Raw genomic sequence first — 26822 nt, forward strand, 5'->3', positions numbered from 1 at the left:
GCGGCAGCCCCCCCCCGACAGGCCCCGGACCCCCGGGGCACTGGACACGCCCCAGTGCGCGCCGCCTCTTGCCTCCAACGCGGGCTTCCGCCGGCAGAAGGGGCCCGAGAAGGAAAGCCAGGCTGCGAGGACACGGTGGGCGCGCGCCGGCCGGCGTCCGGCCAGGAGAGGCGCGGCTGGGGAGGGGCCGGCCCGCCCAGGGCCCGGCTGGGTCCGGGGCGCGACCTGCGGCCGCCGCGCGCCGACTCCGTCGACACCCACCCCGGACGGCCGCCTGCCTGCCTGCCTGCCTGCCTGCCTGGCTGCCTGCCGCGGCGCGCGCGGCCCGCCAAGGGCACCGGGGCTGGCGCCGCGTCGGGTCCCAGCCAGGCGAGCGGCCACGCGCCCAGCCAGGCCCGCCGTCAGGATGGCCGAGCGGTCTAAGGCGCTGCGTTCAGGTCGCAGTCTCCCCTGGAGGCGTGGGTTCGAATCCCACTCCTGACAAGCCAGCCTTTTGGCCCGCCGGACAAACGCACCCGTCCTCCCCGCGCCACTGCCTTTCTCCACACACGCGCTGCCTCCCGCCACCTGCACCCCCGCCCCAGGAACCTTCAGTCCTCCTCAGCGCATCCTTCCTCCCAGCTGGCTGCAGCTGCAGCTGCAGCTGCTGGTTTTCCTGCCTCCCCGCTTCCCCCTCGCCCACCCTCGCCCACCCTCCCACTTCCACTCCCACGGCCCCGCCCCGCCCCCGGCCGCGCCGAAGCACGCAGCCCCGCCGCGGGTGGCAAGCCCTCCTCGCGTCGCCGGCGCTCCGACTTCTGCCGGGAACGGCCAACTGGCTCTCGCAGCCTTGCTTCCACGTCCGCCCCGGCCGCTCTCCCTCCGGCCGGCACCCTGTCCTCCGCAGCCGGCCCGCCGGCCCGCCTGCGCTCCCAGCCACACCGAGGCGGCCGAGCCCCCGCCTTGCCCGCCAGGGGGTGCTGCGTGCCCTCGACGCTTCTGCGCCTTGCGGCCTTGGCCGGGCCACACCTGCCTGCCGCCCGCCAGGGACACGTGCCTCCCAGCCTTCCTGCGGGCCAGCGAACACCGGTCTTCCTGGCACGAGTCCGTCCCGGGAAGGGTGCTCCTCTGGGGAGGGAGCGGAAGCCCTGCGTGCCCGTGCGCCCACCACAGGCGCCCCCGCGCCCGTTCCCGGGGGAAGCCGCGGCCCGGGCCGCAGCCAAGCCCGCCTGAGCGCGCTCCCTGCCTCAGCCGGCAGGTCCCCGAGCCAGGAGCCGCTCTGCCAAAGGCCCCTCCTCACCAGCACCACCCACCCCGTCAGAGCCGGACTCGGGAGCGCGGGCCGCCAGAGCGCTCGAGCCGGGCTCACACGCCTTGGGGTCGGACCCGGCGGTCGCTGAGAGGAACGTCGGCGCGCGGCCGCAGCGACCACGCGGCGCCTGCGCCTGCACCTGACAGGGATTGCCGGCGCGGCAGACGGCGTCGGCTCCCGGCCCCCTCGGGCGACAACGACAGGGTCGCGGCGGCCGTGGTCGGCGCAGAAGGCGCGGGACGGGCCGAGTGGGCCCCTCCGAGAGCGCCGCGCCCTGGGGTCCTGCACGTGCCCGGATCCTGGCTTTCCGGTCGCGCCCCCCACCCCCCAACCTCTATCTCCCGTCGTCTCCTGTTCCGATAGAGCAGATAGATGCCGACGGGCGACGGGCGAGCAGTGAGCAGTGCCGGGCGGGTGGCGGTCAGCGCCTCTGGGGCGGCGTCGGGCGGCTTTGGTCATCGGTGCATGGGTGGTTCAGTGGTAGAATTCTCGCCTGCCACGCGGGAGGCCCGGGTTCGATTCCCGGCCCATGCAGCCACAGCGTCCCTTTTGGTCCCGCACTGCAGCCCCAGAGCCCAGCTAGGTCTGCCGGCTGAAAGGCGCTCCGGGCAGCGCTCCTGCAACCGCTGGCTGCTACCTGCCGCCCGCTGCCTCTCCCACGCAGACGCCCACCACCCCGCCCCACCCCACCCCACCCAGAAAAGGCCCTGCTGCCAAGCCTCCGTGGCCCCAAGCCCTGCGGCTCAGCCGCCCGTGCGTCCAGGCACCTTTCTTGGGTTTGCTCGCTTCCTCACCCGGACCCAGCCGGGGGCTCAGGGATGCCCTGGAAGGAATACCCCACGGCTGGCAGCCGCCCGCACCACCTCGTCACCTTTCACAACGTCCGTCTCCAAGCTCCCTGCCTCACTCTCCCCACACTCCGGAGAATCAATCACACTACGTTTGCACGGCCAGGAGCAAGGAAGTTGCCACATCTGGCAAGCATACATCCCTTTCGCCTGGAGGGTCCTGGACCAGAGTCTTGCAGGAGGAGTTCCAAAGAAGTCCACCAGCTCCCCGTCCCTCGGCAGAAATAGGTCTCCAACAGGGACGGCCTCACCGTCTCCAACATCACCCCATCCCCCTGAAACCCTGTTGCGCGCCACACCTCAGCATCAGCCCTGCCGCAAGAGCACCACCACCTCAGCCTGCACCCTCACCGTCCCCCGACTTCCCCAAACGCACCCCATCATCCCACCCCCACCCCGCTCGGCGCCTCCCCCATCTGCACACCCACCCCTCCTCCCAGCCCAGTTCCTCCCTGAGCCATTCCAAATCCCAGTCTTGTCCAGGAACCTGCCTTTGCATTTGTCGCACTGGCCTGCCTCCCCCCACCCCCCACCCCAGGCCAGGGCCTGCTCCTCTTTCTGCGGCTTCCAACACCAGTAGAACTGATTTACAGTCCTGGGTTAGTCTCAGGTGCTCGGCAAAGGGATTCAGTCCCCTGTTCTTTTCCAGGTGATTTTCCAGTGTAGGTTAAGGTGAGACACGAATACAGTTCTCATGCTACAGAGGAAAGCTCTGTTGCTCATCGACTGTAAGCATAGTATTTCCTATCTCTTGATCCGACTCCAACTTCGTCCCTTCCCTGCCTTTCCCCTTGGGTAGCCCTATGCACCTTTTCTACGTCTCAAGGTCGGTTTCCCGTTGCACAGACATTCCTTTGTATTCGTTGTTCGAGTCCACAGAGCTTTGTCCCTCTCCACCCGACCCACTTCACTCAGTGGTCCCTTCTGTGGGTCCGTCCGGCCTTGTGGCCCATGGCGATGGCTGCTCCTTCTTGATGGCTGCGTCACATTCCACGGTATGTATTTGCCTCACCTTCTTGTGCCGGCCACGGGCCGACCGGCACATGAGCGTTTCCCATGTCTCGGCTACGGCACCGAGGGCTGCGATGACCCTGGGGGATGCCCGCCTCTCTTCCCATTGGGCGTGCTGTCTTTTCCCGATGAGTAGCCGGGATTGGGTCTGCTGGATCACAATGTAAGCTCTTCTTTTTCCTACTCTTGGACCGATCCTCGACTGACGGACTTCCCCGGAGTGGCAGTCGTTGTTCTGGAAGTGTAGAACAGCACGATCTACAGCCTGGTGCCCGTGTCCGCTGTACAGCGTTGTGATTCACTCCTGTGCATGTAGGATTAGGGTTTCAGATCGGTTTCCGTTACAGGTGATGACAGGATGTGGGATCTCATTCCCTGTAGCATCCCGTGTATCCTCGTTGCTCCTCTCCTTTCTACGCAGTACTGGTACGGTACATCCGTTGAGGCCGGCTCCTCATCCATCCCTCCGTGCGTGACTCTGCCCTTGGGAAGCCCGAGGCTGCTTTCCCGAGTCTGAGAGTCTGTCGCTGGTTGGCACAGGGGTGAATATGTACAACACTTTAGATTCCCCCATCTGTGACCCTGTCTGTGTGACTTCCCTCACCAAGGGTAATATTCTGCAGCTCCAGCCGCTGTTGCTGCCAGTGACACTAACTTGACTCGTGTGGACGGCTCAGTGGCATCCCATTCTCTCCCTTTCTCTGGTATGGCACCTTCGTGGGTGAGCCGTTGGGGATGGGCACTAGGGTTTCCTCCACGTCTCGGCTACGGCAAACAGTGCTGCCATGACCGTGGGGTTGGCATGTGTCTTTCCGAATGAAGAGTTGCGGCTCTCACGGGTATGTACCCAGGGTGGGCTTGGGACAGCTCGCCTGTTTCCCGCTGACTTAGTTACCTGTAGATTTCGTTTTCTTGTCAAAGCTTTTTCCACTTGAGGGTATTCCAGGGTCCTGACGCTTATTCCCTGTGTTGAACTGGATCACCTGGGCGCTTCTCTCTCTCTCCAGGGTCCTGCGTATCTGTTGGTCCCAGCTGCACACTCATCGCTGCAGCGCTGCCTTTCCGCTGGCGTTACCCTAAGGTGGTGTTCTGCGTGAGTGGGTTTCTCCCTGGCAAATAGCGTCGTTTTCATTCTTTCAAACGTTCCACAAGTCTTTGTCCCACGCGGTCTGACATTCTTCACCAAGTGTAAGAGTCTCTAGGTCCGTCATTGCTTGTGACAAATGGCAACACTTGGTTTATTTCTTTATGCCTGAGTGATGGTTCCATGCTACACCTGTGCCACCTCTTCTCGGGCCCGCCACGTGTGCATGGGCGCTGGGCCTTGCTCCGTGTCTTGGCGACGGCAAAAAGTGCTGCCGTGTCCGTGGCGGTGTGCGGACCCTCAGACCTCCCTGAGGTTTGCCCTCTGCGGGTGTGTGCCCTGGGGGATGACTGTGCTCGGTCACATGGGAGCTCTCCTTGGTCCTCGTGAAATCTCAGCCACCCGAGCTCCCAACCACCACCCCCCATCCCACCCTGACCCCCCAGCCATGTCACACCCGAGACTGGACATTTGCTCCTGATGAGTGGTGACTTTGGTCTCTGGGGCAGTACGGCGGGCCCGCCCATCTCGGACCAGGTCTGGCCCCCGTCTGGCACTCCGTTTGTGTCGTTCGCTGGCCTGCGTCCTCAGCCCACCGCTGAGCCTGAGCAGCCTGCGGCACCGCGCACCAGTGTGGCTCGCCCGCTCACCCGCAACCGCGCCCAAATGGAGTGCTCCCCCACCATCTTCCTCACGTCACAGCCCCCTCACTGTCACGGCCTGCCCTCTGCCTTTCCCTCCAGACGCCAGGCTCGGCCCCATCCCCCCCGCCGCCATCCCTGTGGAGCTCGGGCCACCCCTCACACGTCCTGCCCTGGCCTGGTCTGCCCTGCCCTGACGTTCACCAGCTCGGGCCTCCCTCCGGCTCCACAGACCCACCCCGACCCCGCGCCCACCCCTACCTCCCGCAGATCCGTCCCGGCCTCTCACCTGCGCCTGGCACGGCTTCGCCACCGCGCCCATGCTTCTGCAGAGGGCCTGCTCAAGTGGCCTGCCGATCTTTGGGCCAGGTTCCCGCGAGCCCCACACGCCCCTTCCCGCCGGCCCTCCAGGCAGACCCCACCCAAGCACCCCCGGGCCTGCCTGCCAGCCCCTCGGCTCGCTGCCGCCCCCTCTGCCTGTGATCGCGCTGCCCAGGTCCCTGATCCACGTGGGGCGCCCACCAGCCAGGGCCCCAAGCACCTTCGTCCCATACTCTCCCCCACGCACGCTGACGCCCACGACACGGCAGGGGCCTCAAGGAGACCTCCTTTAACAACGACAAGCACACGTCGGGACAAGGGGGCTCTTTTCCCAAAGGGGACTCGGCTTCGTGCCTTTCGCACCCAAATGTGCCGCCCTCTACGCACTTTGGTGACCTTCGTCGGCCGTCCACTTCACCTCCGAAGGACACAGTCCTTGAACAGGCGTGAAATGAAACCCTTTGGGGATAGACGAGCCCGAGATTGGCCCAGGGGGAGACTGTGGTGGGCGATTACCCTCGGGGAGAGTTCCTAGGGGAAGACGATGACAGGTAGGGGAGAGGGATAGAGTGGATCCTGGATAGACAGGTTAGAGAGAATGGGAAACTCTTAGATGTCATAACTAGGGGAGGGGTGCGTGGAACAGGGCGCTCTGTGTGTGTGTGTGTGTGTGTGTGTGTGTGTGCGTGCGCCCGAGTGCCCACCTTTGGTTACGAGTGGGGGAGGGAGGCCTGGGTAAACCTTGCCTCAGTCCGGTAGGCTTGAGAGCTGTGGTCAGGCAAGGGAAACACCCTGATGGTCGGGTTGTCCTCCCCTGCAGGCATCGCTGCCTCGAGCGCATCTGCCGCCTCCCGGCTGGTGGGCTAGCTTTTCCCAGCCGGGCCGGGCCGGCCCGCCCCGCCCCGCCCGGATCTGCGAGCTCTCTCCCTTCCACTGCGCGGTGGTGGGATTCGCGGCACAGGTCCACATCCATCTTCACCCCTTTGCCTCGGGGAGAGCGAAGAAGAACTAAAGAGCCTCTTGAGGAAAGTGAAAGAGGAGAGTGAAAACGTTGGCTTCAAACTCAACATTCAGAAAACTAAGATCATGGCATCCCGTCCCATCACTTCATGGCAAATAGATGGGGAAACAACAGAAAGCGGGCGAGACTTCATTTGGGGGGGCTCCCCCAAAGCACTGCAGACGCCGGCCGCGGCCGTGAAATGAAAAGACGTTCGCCTCCTTGGGAGAAAAGCTATGACCAATCTTGACAGCATGTCCAAAAGCAGAGACGAGGGGTGTGACGAGGGTCCGTCTCGTGAAAGCTACGGCTTCTCCGGCGGTCACGAACAGATGTGAGAGGTGGAGTATAAAGAAGGCCGAGTGCCGAAGAATTGATGCTTTTGGACTGCGGTGTTGGAGAAGACTCTTGAGAGTCCCTTGGACTGCGAGGAGACCCAACCCGTCCATCCTAGAGGAAATCAGTCCTGGATATTCATTGGAAGGACTGAGGCTGAAGCTGAAACTCCGATCCTCTGGCCACCTGACCCGCAGGACTGACTCACGGGAGAAGACCCTGATGGAAGGCAGGAGGAGACGGGGACGACCCGACAGAAGATGAGAGGCTTGGATGGCATCCCCGACTGGACGGACGTGGGTTTGAGCAAGCCGCGCGAGTCGGTGATGGACAGGGAAGCCTGGGGCTGCTGCAGTGCCCTGAGCGACCGAACTGATCCCGATGCCTCCCGGGCGCCGTGGTCCGCCTCCCAGTGCCCAGTCCAGACCAGAACCCTCTTGGAGACACCAGCGGCATACGGGAGTCACAGCCAGCCCGGGACCTGGCACGCAGTGGCCAAGCCGCCCAGAGAGGTGGCTGGCATGAGGGACATGGGAAGGCAGGCGTGTCCGTGGCCACTGGCCCCCACTCCCAGAGGCAGATCCCCCTCGCTCACCTTGGGCTGCGGCCACCGCCCCTGCCGCTGCTGGCCCCCGTTGGTGGTTGGTGACCACCGCAGCCCGCGCCCCTACCCCCGCGCCTACCCCCACCCGCCCTATCCAACCCCACCTCCTCACCCCCACCCACAGCAGGAGAACCAGCACAAGCCCAGGAGCATCACGGCCGCCACCAGGGCCAGCAGCCGCAGCCCCTCAGGAGGGAGGGAGGCGGGGCATGGGAGGCCTCAGGCCGGTCGTGGTGAAAGCGGCGCGGCGCGAGGTCGCCACTGCGGCCAAAAAAGCTTTGCCCCGGGGGACGGCGGAGGTGGCCTGAATCGCGCTTGGGCTGGAGGTGCAGGGTCCCGGGGGGGCCTCTGGCGCAGTGCTGAGCTGCTAAGTCGCTTCAGTCCTGTCCGACTCTGTGCGACCCCATAGACTAGACGGCAGCCCACCAGGCTCCCCCGTCCCTGGGATTCTCCAGGCAAGGACACTGGAGTGGCTTGCCATTTCCTTCTGCAATGCGTGAAAGTGAAAAGTGAAAGTGAAGTCGCTCGGTCCTATCGGACTTTTAGCGCCCCCATGGTCTGCAGCCTCCCAGGCTCCTCCGTCCATGGGATTTTCCAGGCAAGAGGACTGGAGTGGGTTGCCATTGCGTAGGCTAAAAGGCTGGGCGGGTCGCCGGCGAGGACCTCGGCAGGTGGCAGGCCTCCGGAGAGGAAGAAGAAAGGCTTCCCTGACCGGGAATCGAACCCGGGCCGCGGCGGTGAGAGCGCCGAATCCTAACCACTAGACCACCAGGGAGCGTCGGGGCACGGCCCTCGCCTGCTCCGGCTGAACCCAGCGCCTCCATGCCACCCGCCCGCGCCCCCTTGCTGCCCACACCCCGCCTTTGCAAGTCCAGCCGCCCGCCGGCCCTGTCAGTCCGCCTGCCCTGGCGTGCCGTCTTGCTTTCCGCACCCTCAAAACACTGCGCGCGCCGCCGGCTTCTCGCACACACGCCAAAAGCCGCGGGGCCAGCGGGCTGGCTCCCCGCACCCAGCTCTCTCTCCCCCCCGAACGCCCCTGCCGGGAGGGACGGTGCAGCTCAGCAAAAGGTCGGCCCGCTGCGTTGGCCGGGAATCGAACCCGGGTCAACTGCTTGGAAGGCAGCTATGCTCACCACTATACCACCAACGCTACACAGCCCGGGCGGCCTCCGGACGCCGGCCCCGGGCTCGCCCCAGCATACTCTCCCCGCCGCCGCCGCCGCCGCCGCCGCCGCCGCCGCCGCATCCCTGCCCCGACGCCCCGTCAGCCGGAGGCTCTGCGCCGCCGCCGGCGCCACCAGCAGCCGCGCGCCGCCCCCATGCGCGCCAGCGCGACGCCGTTGCGTGGTCCACCGGCCCGACGGCCTTGCGGCCCTCCGGCCCTTCGCTCCCCGCCGCGGCCCGCGAACGCCTCCGCCCTCAGCTCCGGCGGGCAACGCGGGGCACGCAGCTTCCCGCACCCAGCTGGCCAAAAAGCCCTTCTCCACCGGGCGCTGGGCGCCGCCACTTCCCACGACGACTTGGGGACACGGGACCCAGCTGCCTGCACGCGTCGCGGCGCTGTGCCGAGCCGCACGGCGGGGGCGTCGCGAGCCTAGGAGCCCACTGAGGCAGCCAGTGGGGGTGGGTGCGTGGGCGGCCGGGCGGCCGGGCGCGCCGCAAGCTCCGGCTCTGGTCGGGCAAGGCCGTGGGGTGGCCAAGGAGGCCCTCGCTCGGCCGTGGCGACCGTGCGCCCGGCGACCACAAAGGGCTCAGTCAGGCTGGAGGGCTGCACGGGGAGAGGGGGGGTCGACGGTGGCTAGGCAGGGCACCGCGCCCTGGCGCCTCGCCCAAAGGCGGCGGGACGAGACCAAGGGCCCTTGGGGGCCTGGCGGCAGGACAGAGAGCGACCGCGGCCACCAAAAAGGGGGTGTGGCCTCCCCGTCGGGGAATCGAACCCCGGTCTCCCGCGTGACAGGCGGGGATACTCACCACTATACTAACGAGGACGGCGGCGACCGTCCTACCGCCCGGCCGCTCACCGGCTCTCGGGCTGCCTGCCGACGCGTCCCCCTGCCCAGCACGGGCCCCCGGCCACCGCGGGTCCCGACCCAACCGCGCACCCAACCAACCGCCTCGGTCACAGCGGCAGCCCGCCACCCCGACAGGGCCCCGGACCCCCGGGGCACTGGACACGCCCCAGTGCGCGCCGCCTCTTGCCTCCAACGCGGGCATTCCGCCGGCAGAAGGGGGCCCGAGAAGGAAAGCCAGGCTGCGAGGACACGGTGGGCGCGCGCCGGCCGGCGTCCGGCCAGGAGAGGCGCGGCTGGGGAGGGGCCGGCCCGCCCAGGGCCCGGCTGGGTCCGGGGCGCGACCTGCGGCCGCCGCGCGCCGACTCCGTCGACACCCACCCCGGACGGCCGCCTGCCTGCCTGCCTGCCTGGCCTGCCTGGCTGCCTGCCGCGGCGCAGCGCGCGGCCCGCCAAGGGCACCGGGGCTGGCGCCGCGTCGGGTCCCAGCCAGGCGAGCGGCCACGCGCCCAGCCAGGCCCGCCGTCAGGATGGCCGAGCGGTCTAAGGCGCTGCGTTCAGGTCGCAGTCTCCCCTGGAGGCGTGGGTTCGAATCCCACTCCTGACAAGCCAGCCTTTTGGCCCGCCGGACAAACGCACCCGTCCTCCCCGCGCCACTGCCTTTCTCCACACACGCGCTGCCTCCCGCCACCTGCACCCCCGCCCCAGGAACCTTCAGTCCTCCTCAGCGCATCCTTCCTCCCCAGCTGGCTGCAGCTGCAGCTGCAGCTGCTGGCTTTTCCTGCCTCCCCGCTTCCCCCTCGCCCACCCTCGCCCACCCTCCCACTTCCACTCCCACGGCCCCGCCCCGCCCCCGGCCGCGCCGAAGCACGCAGCCCCGCCGCGGGTGGCAAGCCCTCCTCGCGTCGCCGGCGCTCCGACTTCTGCCGGGAACGGCCAACTGGCTCTCGCAGCCTTGCTTCCACGTCCGCCCCCGGCCGCTCTCCCTCCGGCCGGCACCCTGTCCTCCGCAGCCGGCCCGCCGGCCCGCCTGCGCTCCCCAGCCACACCGAGGCGGCCGAGCCCCCGCCTTGCCCGCCAGGGGGGTGCTGCGTGCCCTCGACGCTTCTGCGCCTTGCGGCCTTGGCCGGGCCACACCTGCCTGCCGCCCGCCAGGGACACGTGCCTCCCAGCCTTCCTGCGGGCCAGCGAACACCGGTCTTCCTGGCACGAGTCCGTCCCGGGAAGGGTGCTCCTCTGGGGAGGGAGCGGAAGCCCTGCGTGCCCGTGCAGCCCACCCACAGGCGCCCCCGCGCCCGTTCCCGGGGCAAGCCGCTGCCCGGGCCGCAGCCAAGCCCGCCTGCGCGCGCTCCCTGCCTCAGCCGGCAGTCCCCGAGCCAGGAGCCGCTCTGCCAAAGGGCCCCTCCTCACCAGCACCACCACCCCGTCAGAGCCGGACCTCGGGAGCGCGGGCCGCCAGAGCGCATCGAGCCGGGCTCACACGCCTTGGGGTCGGGACCCGGCGGTCGCTGAGAGGAACGTCGGCGCGCGGCCGCAGCGACCACGCGGCGCCTGCGCCTGCACCTGACAGGGATGCCGGCGCCGGGCAGACGGCGTCGGCTCCCGGCCCCCTCGGGCGACACCGACAGGGTCGCGGCGGCCGTGGTCGGCGCAGAAGGCGCGGGACGGGCCGAGTGGGTCCCTCCGAGAGCGCCGCGCCCTGGGGTCCTGCACGTGCCCGGATCCTGGCTTTCAGGTCGCGCCCCCCACCCCTACCCCAACCTCTATCTCCCGTCGTCTCCTGTTCCGATAGAGCAGATAGATGCCGACGGGCGACGGGCGAGCAGTGAGCAGTGCCGGGCGGGTGGCGGTCAGCGCCTCTGGGGCGGCGTCGGGCGGCTTTGGTCATCGGTGCATGGGTGGTTCAGTGGTAGAATTCTCGCCTGCCACGCGGGAGGCCCGGGTTCGATTCCCGGCCCATGCAGCCACAGCGTCCCCTTTTGGTCCCGCACTGCAGCCCCAGAGCCCAGCTAGGTCTGCCGGCTGAAAGGCGCTCCGGGCAGCGCTCCTGCAACCGCTGGCTGCTACCTGCCGCCCGCTGCCTCTCCCACGCAGACGCCCACCACCCCCCCCCCCCCCCACCCCACCCAGAAAAGGCCCTGCTGCCAAGCCTCCGTGGCCCCAAGCCCTGCGGGCTCAGCCGCCCGTGCGTCCAGGCACCTTTCTTGGGTTTGCTCGCTTCCTCACCCGGACCCAGCCGGGGGCTCAGGGATTGCCCTGGAAGGAATACCCCACGGCTGGCAGCCGCCCGCACCACCTCGTCACCTTTCACAACGTCCGTCTCCAAGCTCCCTGCCTCACTCTCCCCACACTCCGGAGAATCAATCACACTACGTTTGCACGGCCAGGAGCAAGGAAGTTGCCACATCTGGCAAGCATACATCCCTTTCGCCTGGAGGGTCCCTGGACCAGAGTCTTGCAGGAGGACTTCCAAAGAAGTCCACCAGCTCCCCGTCCCTCGGCAGAAATAGGTCTCCAACAGGGACGGCCTCACCGTCTCCAACACCACCCCATCCCCCTGAAACCCTGTTGCGCGCCACACCTCAGCATCAGCCCTGCCGCAAGAGCACCACCACCTCAGCCTGCACCCTCACCGTCCCCCGACTTCCCCAAACGCACCCCATCCTCCCACCCCCACCCCGCTCGGCGCCTCCCCCATCTGCACACCCCCCCTCCTCCCCACGCCCAGTTCCTCCCTGAGCCATTCCAAATCCCAGTCTTGTCCAGGAACCTGCCTTTGCATTTGTCGCACTGGCCTGCCTCCCCCCACCCCCCACCCCAGGCCAGGGCCTGCTCCTCTTTCTGCGGCTTCCAACACGAGTAGAACTGATTTACAGTCCTGGGTTAGTCTCAGGTGCTCGGCAAAGGGATTCAGTCCCCTGTTCTTTTCCAGGTGATTTTCCAGTGTAGGTTAAGGTGAGACACGAATACAGTTCTCATGCTACAGAGGAAAGCTCTGTTGCTCATCGACTGTAAGCATAGTATTTCCTATCTCTTGATCCGACGCCAACTTCGTCCCTTCCCTGCCTTTCCCCTTGGGTAGCCCTATGCACCTTTTCTACGTCTCAAGGTCGGTTTCCCGTTGCACAGACATTCCTTTGTATTCGTTGTTCGAGTCCACAGAGCTTTGTCCCTCTCCACCCGACCCACTTCACTCAGTGGACCCTTCTGTGGGTCCGTCCGGCCTTGTGGCCCATGGCGATGGCTGCTCCTTCTTGATGGCTGCGTCACATTCCACGGTATGTATTTGCCTCACCTTCTCGTGCCGGCCACGGGCCGACCGGCACATGAGCGTTTCCCATGTCTCGGCTACGGCACCGAGGGCTGCGATGACCCTGGGGGATGCCCGCCTCTCTTCCCATTGGGCGTGCTGTCTTTTCCCGATGAGTAGCCGGGATTGGGTCTGCTGGATCACAATGTAAGCTCTTCTTTTTCCTACTCTTGGACCGATCCTCGACTGACGGACTTCCCCGGAGTGGCAGTCGTTGTTCTGGAAGTGTAGAACAGCACGATCTACAGCCTGGTGCCCGTGTCCGCTGTACAGCGTTGTGATTCACTCCTGTGCATGTAGGGATTAGGGTTTCAGATCGGTTTCCGTTACAGGTGATGACAGGATGTGGGATCTCATTCCCTGTAGCATCCCGTGTATCCTCGTTGCTCCTCTCCTTTCTACGCAGTACTGGTACGGTACATCCGTTGAGGCCGGCTCCTCATCCATCCCTCCGTGCGTGACTCTGCCCTTGGGAAGCCCGAGGCTGCTTTCCCGAGTCTGAGAGTCTGTCGCTGGTTGGCACAGGGGTGAATATGTACAACACTTTAGATTCCCCCATCTGTGACCCTGTCTGTGTGACTTCCCTCACCAAGGGTAATATTCTGCAGCTCCAGCCGCTGTTGCTGCCAGTGACACTGACTTGACTCGTGTGGACGGCTCAGTGGCATCCCATTCTCTCCCTTTCTCTGGTATGGCACCTTCGTGGGTGAGCCGTTGGGGATGGGCACTAGGGTTTCCTCCACGTCTCGGCTACGGCAAACAGTGCTGCCATGACCGTGGGGTTGGCATGTGTCTTTCCGAATGAAGAGTTGCGGCTCTCACGGGTATGTACCCAGGGTGGGCTTGGGACAGCTCGCCTGTTTCCCGCTGACTTAGTTGCCTGTAGATTTCGTTTTCTTGTCAAAGCTTACTCGAATGTCGGAGTTGCGGTTGTTGCGGAAGTACAGTGGATTTCCAATATTGTGCTCGTTTCCGATGGACCGCAAAGTGATTCTGTTTCCCATGTACAGATTTTGGATTTCGTGTATGTTTTCAGATTCTTTTCCACTTGAGGGTATTCCAGGGTCCTGACGCTTATTCCCTGTGTTGAACTGGATCCCCTGGGCGCTTCTCCCTCTATCCAGGGTCCTGCGTATCTGTTGGTCCCAGCTGCGCACTCATCGCTCCAGCGCTGCCTTTCCGCTGGCGTTACCCTAAGGTGGTGTTCTGCGTGAGTGGGTTTCTCCCCGGCAAATAGCGTCGTTTTGCATTCTTTCACACGTTCCACATGTCTTTGTCCCACGCGGTCTGACATTCTTCACCAAGTGTAAGAGTCTCTAGGTCCGTCATTGCTTGTGACAAATGGCAACACTTGGTTTACTTCTTTATGCCTGAGTGATGGTTCCATGCTACACCTGTGCCACCTCTTCTCGGGCCCGCCACGTGTGCATGGGCGCTGGGCCTTGCTCCGTGTCTTGGCGACGGCAAACAGTGCTGCCGTGTCCGTGGCGGTGTGCGGACCTCAGACCTCCCCGACGTTTGCCCTCTGCGGGTGTGTACCCTGGAGGGATGACTGTGCTCGGTCACATGGGAGCTCTCCTTGGTCCTCGTGAAATCTCAGCCACCCGAGCTCCCAACCACCACCCCCCATCCTACCCTGACCCCCCAGCCATGTCACACCCGAGACGGGACATTTGCTCCTGATGAGTGGTGACTTTGGTCTCTGGGGCGGTACGGCGGGCCCACCCACCCATCTCGGGCCAGTTCTGGCCCCCATCTGGCACTCCGTTTCTGTCGTTCGCTTGCCTGTGTCCTCAGCCCACCGCTGAGCCTGAGCAGCCTGCGGCACCGCGCACCAGTGTGGCTCGCCCGTTCACCCGCCACCCCGCCCAAATGGAGTGCTCTCGCACCATCTTCCTCACGCCACAGCACCCTCACTGTCACGGCCTGCCCTCTGCCTTTCCCTCCAGACGCCAGGCTCGGCCCCATGCCCCCACCCCCGCCGCCATCCCCCTGGAGCTCGGGCCACCCCTCACACGTCCTGCCCTGGCCTGGCCTGCCCTGCCCTGACGTTCACCAGCTCGGGCCTCCCTCCGGCTCCACAGGCCCACCCCGACCCCGCGCCCACCCCTACCTCCCGCAGATCCGTCCCGGCCTCTCACCTGCGCCTGGCACGGCTTCGCCACCGCGCCCATGCTTCTGCAGAGGGCCTGCTCAAGTGGCCTGCCGATCTTTGGGCCAGGTTCCCGCGAGCCCCACACGCCCCTTCCCGCCGGCCCTCCAGGCAGACCCCACCCAAGCACCCCCGGGCCTGCCTGCCAGCCCCTCGGCTCGCTGCCGCCCCCTCTGCCTGTGATCGCGCTGCCCAGGTCCCTGATCCACGTGGGGCGCCCACCAGCCAGGGCCCCAAGCACCTTCGTCCCATACTCTCCCCCACGCACGCTGACGCCCACGACACGGCAGGGGCCTCAAGGAGACCTCCTTTAACAACGACAAGCACACGTCGGGACACGGGGGCTCTTTTCCCAAAGGGGACTCGGCTTCGTGCCTTTCGCACCCAAATGTGCCGCCCTCTACGCACTTTGGTGACCTTCGTCGGCCGTCCACTTCACCTCCGAAGGACACAGTCCTTGAACAGGACGTGAAATGAAACCCTTTGGGGATAGACGAGCCCGAGATTGGCCCAGGGGGAGGCTGTGGTGGGCGATTACCCTCGGGGAGAGTTCCTAGGGGAAGACGATGACAGGTAGGGGAGAGGGATAGAGTGGATCCTGGATAGACAGGTTAGAGAGAATGGGAAACTCTTAGATGTCATAACTAGGGGAGGGGTGCGTGGAACAGGGCGCTCTGTGTGTGTGTGTGTGTGCGTGTGTGCGCGCGCGTGCGCCCGAGTGCCCACCTTTGGTTACGAGTGGGGGAGGGAGGCCTGGGTAAACCTTGCCTCAGTCCGGTAGGCTTGAGAGCTGTGGTCAGGCAAGGGAAACACCCTGATGGTCGGGTTGTCCTCCCCGGCAGGCATCGCTGCCTCGAGCGCATCTGCCGCCTCCCGGCTGGTGGGCTAGCTTTTCCCAGCCGGGCCGGGCCGGCCCGCCCGGCCCGGATCTGCGAGCCCTCTCCCTTCCACTGCGGGGTGGTGGGATTCGCGGCACAGGTCCACATCCATCTTCACCCCTTTGCCTCGGGGAGAGCGAAGAAGAACTAAAGAGCCTCTTGAGGAAAGTGAAAGAGGAGAGTGAAAACGTTGGCTTCAAACTCAACATTCAGAAAACTAAGATCATGGCATCCCGTCCCATCACTTCATGGCAAATAGATGGGGAAACAACAGAAAGCGGGCGAGACTTCATTTGGGGGGGCTCCCCCAAAGCACTGCAGACGCCGGCCGCGGCCGTGAAATGAAAAGACGTTCGCCTCCTTGGGAGAAAAGCTATGGCCAATCTTGACAGCATGTCCAAAAGCAGAGACGAGGGGTGTGACGAGGGTCCGTCTCGTGAAAGCTACGGCTTCTCCGGCGGTCACGAACAGATGTGAGAGGTGGAGTATAAAGAAGGCCGAGTGCCGAAGAATTGATGCTTTTGGACTGCGGTGTTGGAGAAGACTCTTGAGAGTCCCTTGGACTGCGAGGAGACCCAACCCGTCCATCCTAGAGGAAATCAGTCCTGGATATTCATTGGAAGGACTGAGGCTGAAGCTGAAACTCCGATCCTCTGGCCACCTGACCCGCAGGACTGACTCACGGGAAAAGACCCTGATGGAAGGCAGGAGGAGACGGGGACGACCCGACAGAAGATGAGAGGCTTGGATGGCATCCGCGACTGGACGGACGTGGGTCTGAGCAAGCCGCGCGAGTCGGTGATGGACAGGGAAGCCTGGGGCTGCTGCAGTGCCCTGAGCGACCGAACTGATCCCGATGCCTCCCGGGCGCCGTGGTCCGCCTCCCAGAGCCCAGTCCAGACCAGAACCCTCTTGGAGACACCAGCGGCATACGGGAGTCACAGCCAGCCCGGGACCTGGCACGCAGTGGCCAAGCCGCCCAGAGAGGTGGCTGGCATGAGGGACATGGGAAGGCAGGCGTGTCCGTGGCCACTGGCCCCCACTCCCAGAGGCAGATCCCCCTCGCTCACCTTGGGCTGCGGCCACCGCCCCTGCCGCTGCTGGCCCCCGTTGGTGGTTGGTGACCACCGCAGCCCGCGCCCCTACCCCCGCGCCTACCCCCACCCGCCCTATCCAACCCCACCTCCCCACCCCCACCCACAGCAGGAGAACCAGCACAAGCCCAGGAGCATCACGGCCGCCACCAGGGCCAGCAGCCGCAGCCCCTCAGGAGGGAGGGAGGCGGGGCATGGGAGGCCTCGGGCCGGTCGTGGTGAAAGCGGCGCGGCGCGAGGTCGCCACTGCGGCCAAAAAAGCTTTGCCCCGGGGGACGGCGGAGGTGGCCTGAATCGCGCTTGGGCTGGAGGTGCAGGGTCCCGGGGGGGCCTCTGGCGCAGTGCTGAGCTGCTAAGTCGCTTCAGTCCTGTCCGACTCTGTGCGACCCCATAGACTAGACGGCAGCCCACCAGGCTCCCCCGTCCCTGGGATTCTCCAGGCAAGGACACTGGACTGGCTTGCCATTTCCTTCTGCAATGCGTGGAAGTGAAAAGTGAAAGTGAAGTCGCTCGGTCCTATCGGACTTTTAGCGCCCCCATGGTCTGCAGCCTCCCAGGCTCCTCCGTCCATGGGATTTTCCAGGCAAGAGGACTGGAGTGGGTTGCCATTGCGTAGGCTAAAAGGCTGGGCGGGTCGCCGGCGAGGACCTCGGCAGGTGGCAGGCCTCCGGAGAGGAAGAAGAAAGGCTTCCCTGACCGGGAATCGAACCCGGGCCGCGGCGGTGAGAGCGCCGAATCCTAACCACTAGACCACCAGGGAGCGTCGGGGCAAGGCCCTCGCCTGCTCCGGCTGAACCCAGCGCCTCCATGCCACCCGCCCGCGCCCCCTTGCTGCCCACACCCCGCCTTTGCAAGTCCAGCCGCCCGCCGGCCCTGTCAGTCCGCCTGCCCTGGCGTGCCGTCTTGCTTTCCGCACCCTCAAAACACTGCGCGCGCCGCCGGCTTCTCGCACACACGCCAAAAGCCGCGGGGCCAGCGGGCTGGCTCCCCGCACCCAGCTCTCTCTCCCCCCCGAACGCCCCTGCCGGGAGGACGGTGCAGCTCAGCAAAAGGTCGGCCCGCTGCGTTGGCCGGGAATCGAACCCGGGTCAACTGCTTGGAAGGCAGCTATGCTCACCACTATACCACCAACGCTACACAGCCCGGGCGGCCTCCGGACGCCGGCCCCGGGCTCGCCCCAGCATACGCTCCCCGCCGCCGCCGCCGCCGCCGCCGCCGCCGCCGCCGCCGCCTCCGCATCCCTGCCCCGACGCCCCGTCAGCCGGAGGCTCTGCGCCGCCGCCGGCGCCACCAGCAGCCGCGCGCCGCCCCATGCGCGCCAGCGCGACGCCGTTGCGTGGTCCACCGGCCCGACGGCCTTGCGGCCCTCCGGCCCTTCGCTCCCCGCCGCGGCCCGCGAACGCCTCCGCCCTCAGCCCCGGCGGGCAACGCGGGGCACGCAGCTTCCCGCACCCAGCTGGCCAAAGCCCTTCTCCACCGGGCGCTGGGCGCCGCCACTTCCCACGACGACTTGGGGACACGGGACCCAGCTGCCTGCACGCGTCGCGGCGCTGTGCCGAGCCGCACGGCGGGGGCGTCGCGAGCCTAGGAGCCCACTGAGGCAGCCAGTGGGGGTGGGTGCGTGGGCGGCCGGGCGGCCGGGCGCGCCGCAAGCTCCGGCTCTGGTCGGGCAAGGCCGTGGGGTGGCCAAGGAGGCCCTCGCTCGGCCGTGGCGACCGTGCGCCCGGCGACCACAAAGGGCTCAGGCTGGAGGGCTGCACGGGGAGAGGGGGGGTCGACGGTGGCTAGGCAGGGCACCGCGCCCTGGCGCCTCGCCCAAAGGCGGCGGGACGAGACCAAGGGCCCTTGGGGGCCTGGCGGCAGGACAGAGAGCGACCGCGGCCACCAAAAAGGGGGTGTGGCCTCCCCGTCGGGGAATCGAACCCCGGTCTCCCGCGTGACAGGCGGGGATACTCACCACTATACTAACGAGGACGGCGGCGACCGTCCTACCGCCCGGCCGCTCACCGGCTCTCGGGCTGCCTGCCGACGCGTCCCCCTGCCCAGCACGGGCCCCCGGCCACCGCGGGTCCCGACCCAACCGCGCACCCAACCAACCGCCTCGGTCACAGCGGCAGCCCGCCACCCCGACAGGGCCCCGGACCCCCGGGGCACTGGACACTCCCCAGTGCGCGCCGCCTCTTGCCTCCAACGCGGGCATTCCGCCGGCAGAAGGGGGCCCGAGAAGGAAAGCCAGGCTGCGAGGACACGGTGGGCGCGCGCCGGCCGGCGTCCGGCCAGGAGAGGCGCGGCTGGGGAGGGGCCGGCCCGCCCAGGGCCCGGCTGGGTCCGGGGCGCGACCCGCGGCCGAGCCAGGCGCCTCGGCCTGCGACCGCCGCGCGCCGGCTCCGTCGACACCCACCCCGGACGGCCGCCTGCCTGCCTGCCTGCCTGGCTGCCTGGCTGCCTGCCGCGGCGCAGCGCGCGGCCCGCCAAGGGCACCGGGGCTGGCGCCGCGTCGGGTCCCAGCCAGGCGAGCGGCCACGCGCCCAGCCAGGCCCGCCGTCAGGATGGCCGAGCGGTCTAAGGCGCTGCGTTCAGGTCGCAGTCTCCCCTGGAGGCGTGGGTTCGAATCCCACTCCTGACAAGCCAGCCTTTTGGCCCGCCGGACAAACGCACCCGTCCTCCCCGCGCCACTGCCTTTCTCCGCACACGCGCTGCCTCCCGCCGCCTGCACCCCCGCCCCAGGAACCTTCAGTCCTCCTCAGCGCATCCTTCCTCCCCAGCTGGCTGCAGCTGCAGCTGCAGCTGCTGGTTTTCCTGCCTCCCCGCTTCCCCCTCGCCCACCCTCGCCCACCCTCCCACTTCCACTCCCACGGCCCCGCCCCGCCCCCGGCCGCGCCGAAGCACGCAGCCCCGCCGCGGGTGGCAAGCCCTCCTCGCGTCGCCGGCGCTCCGACTTCTGCCGGGAACGGCCAACTGGCTCTCGCAGCCTTGCTTCCACGTCCGCCCCCGGCCGCTCTCCCTCCGGCCGGCACCCTGTCCTCCGCAGCCGGCCCGCCGGCCCGCCTGCGCTCCCCAGCCACACCGAGGCGGCCGAGCCCCCGCCTTGCCCGCCAGGGGGGTGCTGCGTGCCCTCGACGCTTCTGCGCCTTGCGGCCTTGGCCGGGCCACACCTGCCTGCCGCCCGCCAGGGACACGTGCCTCCCAGCCTTCCTGCGGGCCAGCGAACACCGGTCTTCCTGGCACGAGTCCGTCCCGGGAAGGGTGCTCCTCTGGGGAGGGAGCGGAAGCCCTGCGTGCCCGTGCAGCCCACCCACAGGCGCCCCCGCGCCCGTTCCCGGGGCAAGCCGCTGCCCGGGCCGCAGCCAAGCCCGCCTGCGCGCGCTCCCTGCCTCAGCCGGCAGTCCCCGAGCCAGGAGCCGCTCTGCCAAAGGGCCCCTCCTCACCAGCACCACCACCCCGTCAGAGCCGGACCTCGGGAGCGCGGGCCGCCAGAGCGCACGAGCCGGGCTCACACGCCTTGGGGTCGGGACCCGGCGGTCGCTGAGAGGAACGTCGGCGCGCGGCCGCAGCGACCACGCGGCGCCTGCGCCTGCACCTGACAGGGATGCCGGCGCCGGGCAGACGGCGTCGGCTCCCGGCCCCCTCGGGCGACACCGACAGGGTCGCGGCGGCCGTGGTCGGCGCAGAAGGCGCGGGACGGGCCGAGTGGGTCCCTCCGAGAGCGCCGCGCCCTGGGGTCCTGCACGTGCCCGGATCCTGGCTTTCAGGTCGCGCCCCCCACCCCCTACCCCCAACCTCTATCTCCCGTCGTCTCCTGTTCCGATAGAGCAGATAGATGCCGACGGGCGACGGGCGAGCAGTGAGCAGTGCCGGGCGGGTGGCGGTCAGCGCCTCTGGGGCGGCGTCGGGCGGCTTTGGTCATCGGTGCATGGGTGGTTCAGTGGTAGAATTCTCGCCTGCCACGCGGGAGGCCCGGGTTCGATTCCCGGCCCATGCAGCCACAGCGTCCCCTTTTGGTCCCGCACTGCAGCCCCAGAGCCCAGCTAGGTCTGCCGGCTGAAAGGCGCTCCGGGCAGCGCTCCTGCAACCGCTGGCTGCTACCTGCCGCCCGCTGCCTCTCCCACGCAGACGCCCACCACCCCGCCCCGCCCCACCCCACCCAGAAAAGGCCCTGCTGCCAAGCCTCCGTGGCCCCAAGCCCTGCGGGCTCAGCCGCCCGTGCGTCCAGGCACCTTTCTTGGGTTTGCTCGCTTCCTCACCCGGACCCAGCCGGGGGCTCAGGGATTGCCCTGGAAGGAATACCCCACGGCTGGCAGCCGCCCGCACCACCTCGTCACCTTTCACAACGTCCGTCTCCAAGCTCCCTGCCTCACTCTCCCCACACTCCGGAGAATCAATCACACTACGTTTGCACGGCCAGGAGCAAGGAAGTTGCCACATCTGGCAAGCATACATCCCTTTCGCCTGGAGGGTCCCTGGACCAGAGTCTTGCAGGAGGACTTCCAAAGAAGTCCACCAGCTCCCCGTCCCTCGGCAGAAATAGGTCCCCAACAGGGACGGCCTCACCGTCTCCAACACCACCCCATCCCCCTGAAACCCTGTTGCGCGCCACACCTCAGCATCAGCCCTGCCGCAAGAGCACCACCACCTCAGCCTGCACCCTCACCGTCCCCCGACTTCCCCAAACGCACCCCATCCTCCCACCCCCACCCCGCTCGGCGCCTCCCCCATCTGCACACCCCCCCTCCTCCCCACGCCCAGTTCCTCCCTGAGCCATTCCAAATCCCAGTCTTGTCCAGGAACCTGCCTTTGCATTTGTCGCACTGGCCTGCCTCCCCCCACCCCCCACCCCAGGCCAGGGCCTGCTCCTCTTTCTGCGGCTTCCAACACGAGTAGAACTGATTTACAGTCCTGGGTTAGTCTCAGGTGCTCGGCAAAGGGATTCAGTCCCCTGTTCTTTTCCAGGTGATTTTCCAGTGTAGGTTAAGGTGAGACACGAATACAGTTCTCATGCTACAGAGGAAAGCTCTGTTGCTCATCGACTGTAAGCATAGTATTTCCTATCTCTTGATCCGACGCCAACTTCGTCCCTTCCCTGCCTTTCCCCTTGGGTAGCCCTATGCACCTTTTCTACGTCTCAAGGTCGGTTTCCCGTTGCACAGACATTCCTTTGTATTCGTTGTTCGAGTCCACAGAGCTTTGTCCCTCTCCACCCGACCCACTTCACTCAGTGGACCCTTCTGTGGGTCCGTCCGGCCTTGTGGCCCATGGCGATGGCTGCTCCTTCTTGATGGCTGCGTCACATTCCACGGTATGTATTTGCCTCACCTTCTCGTGCCGGCCACGGGCCGACCGGCACATGAGCGTTTCCCATGTCTCGGCTACGGCACCGAGGGCTGCGATGACCCTGGGGGATGCCCGCCTCTCTTCCCCTTGGGCGTGCTGTCTTTTCCCGATGAGTAGCCGGGATTGGGTCTGCTGGATCACAATGTAAGCTCTTCTTTTTCCTACTCTTGGACCGATCCTCGACTGACGGACTTCCCCGGAGTGGCAGTCGTTGTTCTGGAAGTGTAGAACAGCACGATCTACAGCCTGGTGCCCGTGTCCGCTGTACAGCGTTGTGATTCACTCCTGTGCATGTGGGATTAGGGTTTCAGATCGGTTTCCGTTACAGGTGATGACAGGATGTGGGATCTCATTCCCTGTAGCATCCCGTGTATCCTCGTTGCTCCTCTCCTTTCTACGCAGTACTGGTACGGTACATCCGTTGAGCCCGGCTCCTCATCCATCCCTCCGTGCGTGACTCTGCCCTTGGGAAGCCCGAGGCTGCTTTCCCGAGTCTGAGAGTCTGTCGCTGGTTGGCACAGGGGTGAATATGTACAACACTTTAGATTCCCCCATCTGTGACCCTGTCTGTGTGACTTCCCTCACCAAGGGTAATATTCTGCAGCTCCAGCCGCTGTTGCTGCCAGTGACACTGCTTGACTCGTGTGGACGGCTCAGTGGCATCCCATTCTCTCCCTTTCTCTGGTATGGCACCTTCGTGGGTGAGCCGTTGGGGATGGGCACTAGGGTTTCCTCCACGTCTCGGCTACGGCAAACAGTGCTGCCATGACCGTGGGGTTGGCATGTGTCTTTCCGAATGAAGAGTTGCGGCTCTCACGGGTATGTACCCAGGGTGGGCTTGGGACAGCTCGCCTGTTTCCCGCTGACTTAGTTGCCTGTAGATTTCGTTTTCTTGTCAAAGCTTACTCGAATGTCGGAGTTGCGGTTGTTGCGGAAGTACAGTGGATTTCCAATATTGTGCTCGTTTCCGATGGACCGCAAAGTGATTCTGTTTCCCATGTACAGATTTTGGATTTCGTGTATGTTTTCAGATTCTTTTCCACTTGAGGGTATTCCAGGGTCCTGACGCTTATTCCCTGTGTTGAACTGGATCCCCTGGGCGCTTCTCCCTCTATCCAGGGTCCTGCGTATCTGTTGGTCCCAGCTGCGCACTCATCGCTCCAGCGCTGCCTTTCCGCTGGCGTTACCCTAAGGTGGTGTTCTGCGTGAGTGGGTTTCTCCCCGGCAAATAGCGTCGTTTTGCATTCTTTCACACGTTCCACATGTCTTTGTCCCACGCGGTCTGACATTCTTCACCAAGTGTAAGAGTCTCTAGGTCCGTCATTGCTTGTGACAAATGGCAACACTTGGTTTACTTCTTTATGCCTGAGTGATGGTTCCATGCTACACCTGTGCCACCTCTTCTCGGGCCCGCCACGTGTGCATGGGCGCTGGGCCTTGCTCCGTGTCTTGGCGACGGCAAACAGTGCTGCCGTGTCCGTGGCGGTGTGCGGACCTCAGACCTCCCCGACGTTTGCCCTCTGCGGGTGTGTACCCTGGAGGGATGACTGTGCTCGGTCACATGGGAGCTCTCCTTGGTCCTCGTGAAATCTCAGCCACCCGAGCTCCCAACCACCACCCCCCATCCTACCCTGACCCCCCAGCCATGTCACACCCGAGACGGGACATTTGCTCCTGATGAGTGGTGACTTTGGTCTCTGGGGCGGTACGGCGGGCCCACCCACCCATCTCGGGCCAGTTCTGGCCCCCATCTGGCACTCCGTTTCTGTCGTTCGCTTGCCTGTGTCCTCAGCCCACCGCTGAGCCTGAGCAGCCTGCGGCACCGCGCACCAGTGTGGCTCGCCCGTTCACCCGCCACCCCGCCCAAATGGAGTGCTCTCGCACCATCTTCCTCACGCCACAGCACCCTCACTGTCACGGCCTGCCCTCTGCCTTTCCCTCCAGACGCCAGGCTCGGCCCCATGCCCCCACCCCCGCCGCCATCCCCCTGGAGCTCGGGCCACCCCTCACACGTCCTGCCCTGGCCTGGCCTGCCCTGCCCTGACGTTCACCAGCTCGGGCCTCCCTCCGGCTCCACAGGCCCACCCCGACCCCGCGCCCACCCCTACCTCCCGCAGATCCGTCCCGGCCTCTCACCTGCGCCTGGCACGGCTTCGCCACCGCGCCCATGCTTCTGCAGAGGGCCTGCTCAAGTGGCCTGCCGATCTTTGGGCCAGGTTCCCGCGAGCCCCACACGCCCCTTCCCGCCGGCCCTCCAGGCAGACCCCACCCAAGCACCCCCGGGCCTGCCTGCCAGCCCCTCGGCTCGCTGCCGCCCCCTCTGCCTGTGATCGCGCTGCCCAGGTCCCTGATCCACGTGGGGCGCCCACCAGCCAGGGCCCCAAGCACCTTCGTCCCATACTCTCCCCCACGCACGCTGACGCCCACGACACGGCAGGGGCCTCAAGGAGACCTCCTTTAACAACGACAAGCACACGTCGGGACACGGGGGCTCTTTTCCCAAAGGGGACTCGGCTTCGTGCCTTTCGCACCCAAATGTGCCGCCCTCTACGCACTTTGGTGACCTTCGTCGGCCGTCCACTTCACCTCCGAAGGACACAGTCCTTGAACAGACGTGAAATGAAACCCTTTGGGGATAGACGAGCCCGAGATTGGCCCAGGGGGAGGCTGTGGTGGGCGATTACCCTCGGGGAGAGTTCCTAGGGGAAGACGATGACAGGTAGGGGAGAGGGATAGAGTGGATCCTGGATAGACAGGTTAGAGAGAATGGGAAACTCTTAGATGTCATAACTAGGGGAGGGGTGCGTGGAACAGGGCGCTCTGTGTGTGTGTGTGTGTGCGTGTGTGCGCGCGCGTGCGCCCGAGTGCCCACCTTTGGTTACGAGTGGGGGAGGGAGGCCTGGGTAAACCTTGCCTCAGTCCGGTAGGCTTGAGAGCTGTGGTCAGGCAAGGGAAACACCCTGATGGTCGGGTTGTCCTCCCCGGCAGGCATCGCTGCCTCGAGCGCATCTGCCGCCTCCCGGCTGGTGGGCTAGCTTTTCCCAGCCGGGCCGGGCCGGCCCGCCCGGCCCGGATCTGCGAGCCCTCTCCCTTCCACTGCGGGGTGGTGGGATTCGCGGCACAGGTCCACATCCATCTTCACCCCTTTGCCTCGGGGAGAGCGAAGAAGAACTAAAGAGCCTCTTGAGGAAAGTGAAAGAGGAGAGTGAAAACGTTGGCTTCAAACTCAACATTCAGAAAACTAAGATCATGGCATCCCGTCCCATCACTTCATGGCAAATAGATGGGGAAACAACAGAAAGCGGGCGAGACTTCATTTGGGGGGGCTCCCCCAAAGCACTGCAGACGCCGGCCGCGGCCGTGAAATGAAAAGACGTTCGCCTCCTTGGGAGAAAAGCTATGGCCAATCTTGACAGCATGTCCAAAAGCAGAGACGAGGGGTGTGACGAGGGTCCGTCTCGTGAAAGCTACGGCTTCTCCGGCGGTCACGAACAGATGTGAGAGGTGGAGTATAAAGAAGGCCGAGTGCCGAAGAATTGATGCTTTTGGACTGCGGTGTTGGAGAAGACTCTTGAGAGTCCCTTGGACTGCGAGGAGACCCAACCCGTCCATCCTAGAGGAAATCAGTCCTGGATATTCATTGGAAGGACTGAGGCTGAAGCTGAAACTCCGATCCTCTGGCCACCTGACCCGCAGGACTGACTCACGGGAAAAGACCCTGATGGAAGGCAGGAGGAGACGGGGACGACCCGACAGAAGATGAGAGGCTTGGATGGCATCCGCGACTGGACGGACGTGGGTCTGAGCAAGCCGCGCGAGTCGGTGATGGACAGGGAAGCCTGGGGCTGCTGCAGTGCCCTGAGCGACCGAACTGATCCCGATGCCTCCCGGGCGCCGTGGTCCGCCTCCCAGAGCCCAGTCCAGACCAGAACCCTCTTGGAGACACCAGCGGCATACGGGAGTCACAGCCAGCCCGGGACCTGGCACGCAGTGGCCAAGCCGCCCAGAGAGGTGGCTGGCATGAGGGACATGGGAAGGCAGGCGTGTCCGTGGCCACTGGCCCCCACTCCCAGAGGCAGATCCCCCTCGCTCACCTTGGGCTGCGGCCACCGCCCCTGCCGCTGCTGGCCCCCGTTGGTGGTTGGTGACCACCGCAGCCCGCGCCCCTACCCCCGCGCCTACCCCCACCCGCCCTATCCAACCCCACCTCCCCACCCCCACCCACAGCAGGAGAACCAGCACAAGCCCAGGAGCATCACGGCCGCCACCAGGGCCAGCAGCCGCAGCCCCTCAGGAGGGAGGGAGGCGGGGCATGGGAGGCCTCGGGCCGGTCGTGGTGAAAGCGGCGCGGCGCGAGGTCGCCACTGCGGCCAAAAAAGCTTTGCCCCGGGGGACGGCGGAGGTGGCCTGAATCGCGCTTGGGCTGGAGGTGCAGGGTCCCGGGGGGGCCTCTGGCGCAGTGCTGAGCTGCTAAGTCGCTTCAGTCCTGTCCGACTCTGTGCGACCCCATAGACTAGACGGCAGCCCACCAGGCTCCCCCGTCCCTGGGATTCTCCAGGCAAGGACACTGGACTGGCTTGCCATTTCCTTCTGCAATGCGTGGAAGTGAAAAGTGAAAGTGAAGTCGCTCGGTCCTATCGGACTTTTAGCGCCCCCATGGTCTGCAGCCTCCCAGGCTCCTCCGTCCATGGGATTTTCCAGGCAAGAGGACTGGAGTGGGTTGCCATTGCGTAGGCTAAAAGGCTGGGCGGGTCGCCGGCGAGGACCTCGGCAGGTGGCAGGCCTCCGGAGAGGAAGAAGAAAGGCTTCCCTGACCGGGAATCGAACCCGGGCCGCGGCGGTGAGAGCGCCGAATCCTAACCACTAGACCACCAGGGAGCGTCGGGGCAAGGCCCTCGCCTGCTCCGGCTGA

The 26822-nt window shown here is 65.9% G+C and overlaps 1 protein-coding gene and 13 non-coding genes across 14 annotated transcripts; 7 read left to right on the forward strand and 7 right to left on the reverse strand.

The window, feature by feature from the left end:
• The first annotated feature begins 400 nt into the window (after window positions 1-400).
• Window positions 401-483, forward strand: TRNAL-CAG. Its single transcript has one exon. It is a non-coding gene; the product is annotated as a tRNA-Leu (tRNA).
• Window positions 484-1754: 1271 nt separating this feature from the next.
• On the forward strand, window positions 1755-1825 carry TRNAG-GCC. The gene has a single exon. It is a non-coding gene; the product is annotated as a tRNA-Gly (tRNA).
• Window positions 1826-7839: 6014 nt separating this feature from the next.
• TRNAE-CUC lies at window positions 7840-7911 on the reverse strand. Its single transcript has one exon. It is a non-coding gene; the product is annotated as a tRNA-Glu (tRNA).
• A 303-nt stretch (window positions 7912-8214) lies between these two features.
• TRNAG-UCC lies at window positions 8215-8286 on the reverse strand. The gene has a single exon. It is a non-coding gene; the product is annotated as a tRNA-Gly (tRNA).
• LOC123465911 (basic proline-rich protein-like) lies at window positions 8262-10657 on the forward strand. Its single transcript, XM_045166193.1, has 3 exons — window positions 8262-8863; window positions 8972-9143; window positions 9197-10657. Exons 1-3 carry the CDS (start codon window positions 8262-8264, stop codon window positions 10655-10657), a joined length of 2235 nt encoding a protein of 744 aa, XP_045022128.1.
• Window positions 9053-9124, reverse strand: TRNAD-GUC. The gene has a single exon. It is a non-coding gene; the product is annotated as a tRNA-Asp (tRNA).
• On the forward strand, window positions 9670-9752 carry TRNAL-CAG. The gene has a single exon. It is a non-coding gene; the product is annotated as a tRNA-Leu (tRNA).
• Window positions 10658-11037: 380 nt separating the features above from the next.
• TRNAG-GCC lies at window positions 11038-11108 on the forward strand. The gene has a single exon. It is a non-coding gene; the product is annotated as a tRNA-Gly (tRNA).
• Window positions 11109-17267: 6159 nt separating this feature from the next.
• TRNAE-CUC lies at window positions 17268-17339 on the reverse strand. The gene has a single exon. It is a non-coding gene; the product is annotated as a tRNA-Glu (tRNA).
• A 302-nt stretch (window positions 17340-17641) lies between these two features.
• TRNAG-UCC lies at window positions 17642-17713 on the reverse strand. Its single transcript has one exon. It is a non-coding gene; the product is annotated as a tRNA-Gly (tRNA).
• A 768-nt stretch (window positions 17714-18481) lies between these two features.
• On the reverse strand, window positions 18482-18553 carry TRNAD-GUC. Its single transcript has one exon. It is a non-coding gene; the product is annotated as a tRNA-Asp (tRNA).
• A 569-nt stretch (window positions 18554-19122) lies between these two features.
• TRNAL-CAG lies at window positions 19123-19205 on the forward strand. The gene has a single exon. It is a non-coding gene; the product is annotated as a tRNA-Leu (tRNA).
• A 1285-nt stretch (window positions 19206-20490) lies between these two features.
• Window positions 20491-20561, forward strand: TRNAG-GCC. Its single transcript has one exon. It is a non-coding gene; the product is annotated as a tRNA-Gly (tRNA).
• Window positions 20562-26716: 6155 nt separating this feature from the next.
• Window positions 26717-26788, reverse strand: TRNAE-CUC. Its single transcript has one exon. It is a non-coding gene; the product is annotated as a tRNA-Glu (tRNA).
• Between the last annotated feature and the right edge of the window lie 34 nt (window positions 26789-26822).

This window comes from Bubalus bubalis, chromosome 6, assembly GCF_019923935.1.
Source record: "Bubalus bubalis isolate 160015118507 breed Murrah chromosome 6, NDDB_SH_1, whole genome shotgun sequence".
In the NCBI taxonomy this organism is placed as follows: domain Eukaryota; kingdom Metazoa; phylum Chordata; class Mammalia; order Artiodactyla; family Bovidae; genus Bubalus; species Bubalus bubalis.

Bases quoted from the DNA above. Each gene is read 5' to 3' on its own strand.
- LOC123465911 (XM_045166193.1), top strand. From the start codon at position 8,262: ATGCTCACCACTATACCACCAACGCTACACAGCCCGGGCGGCCTCCGG. The intron at 8,864-8,971 runs GTGCGCCCGGCG...CCTCGCCCAAAG, and splicing joins CTCGCTCGGCCGTGGCGACC to GCGGCGGGACGAGACCAAGG. The intron at 9,144-9,196 runs GCCCGGCCGCTC...CCCCCTGCCCAG, and splicing joins ACGGCGGCGACCGTCCTACC to CACGGGCCCCCGGCCACCGC.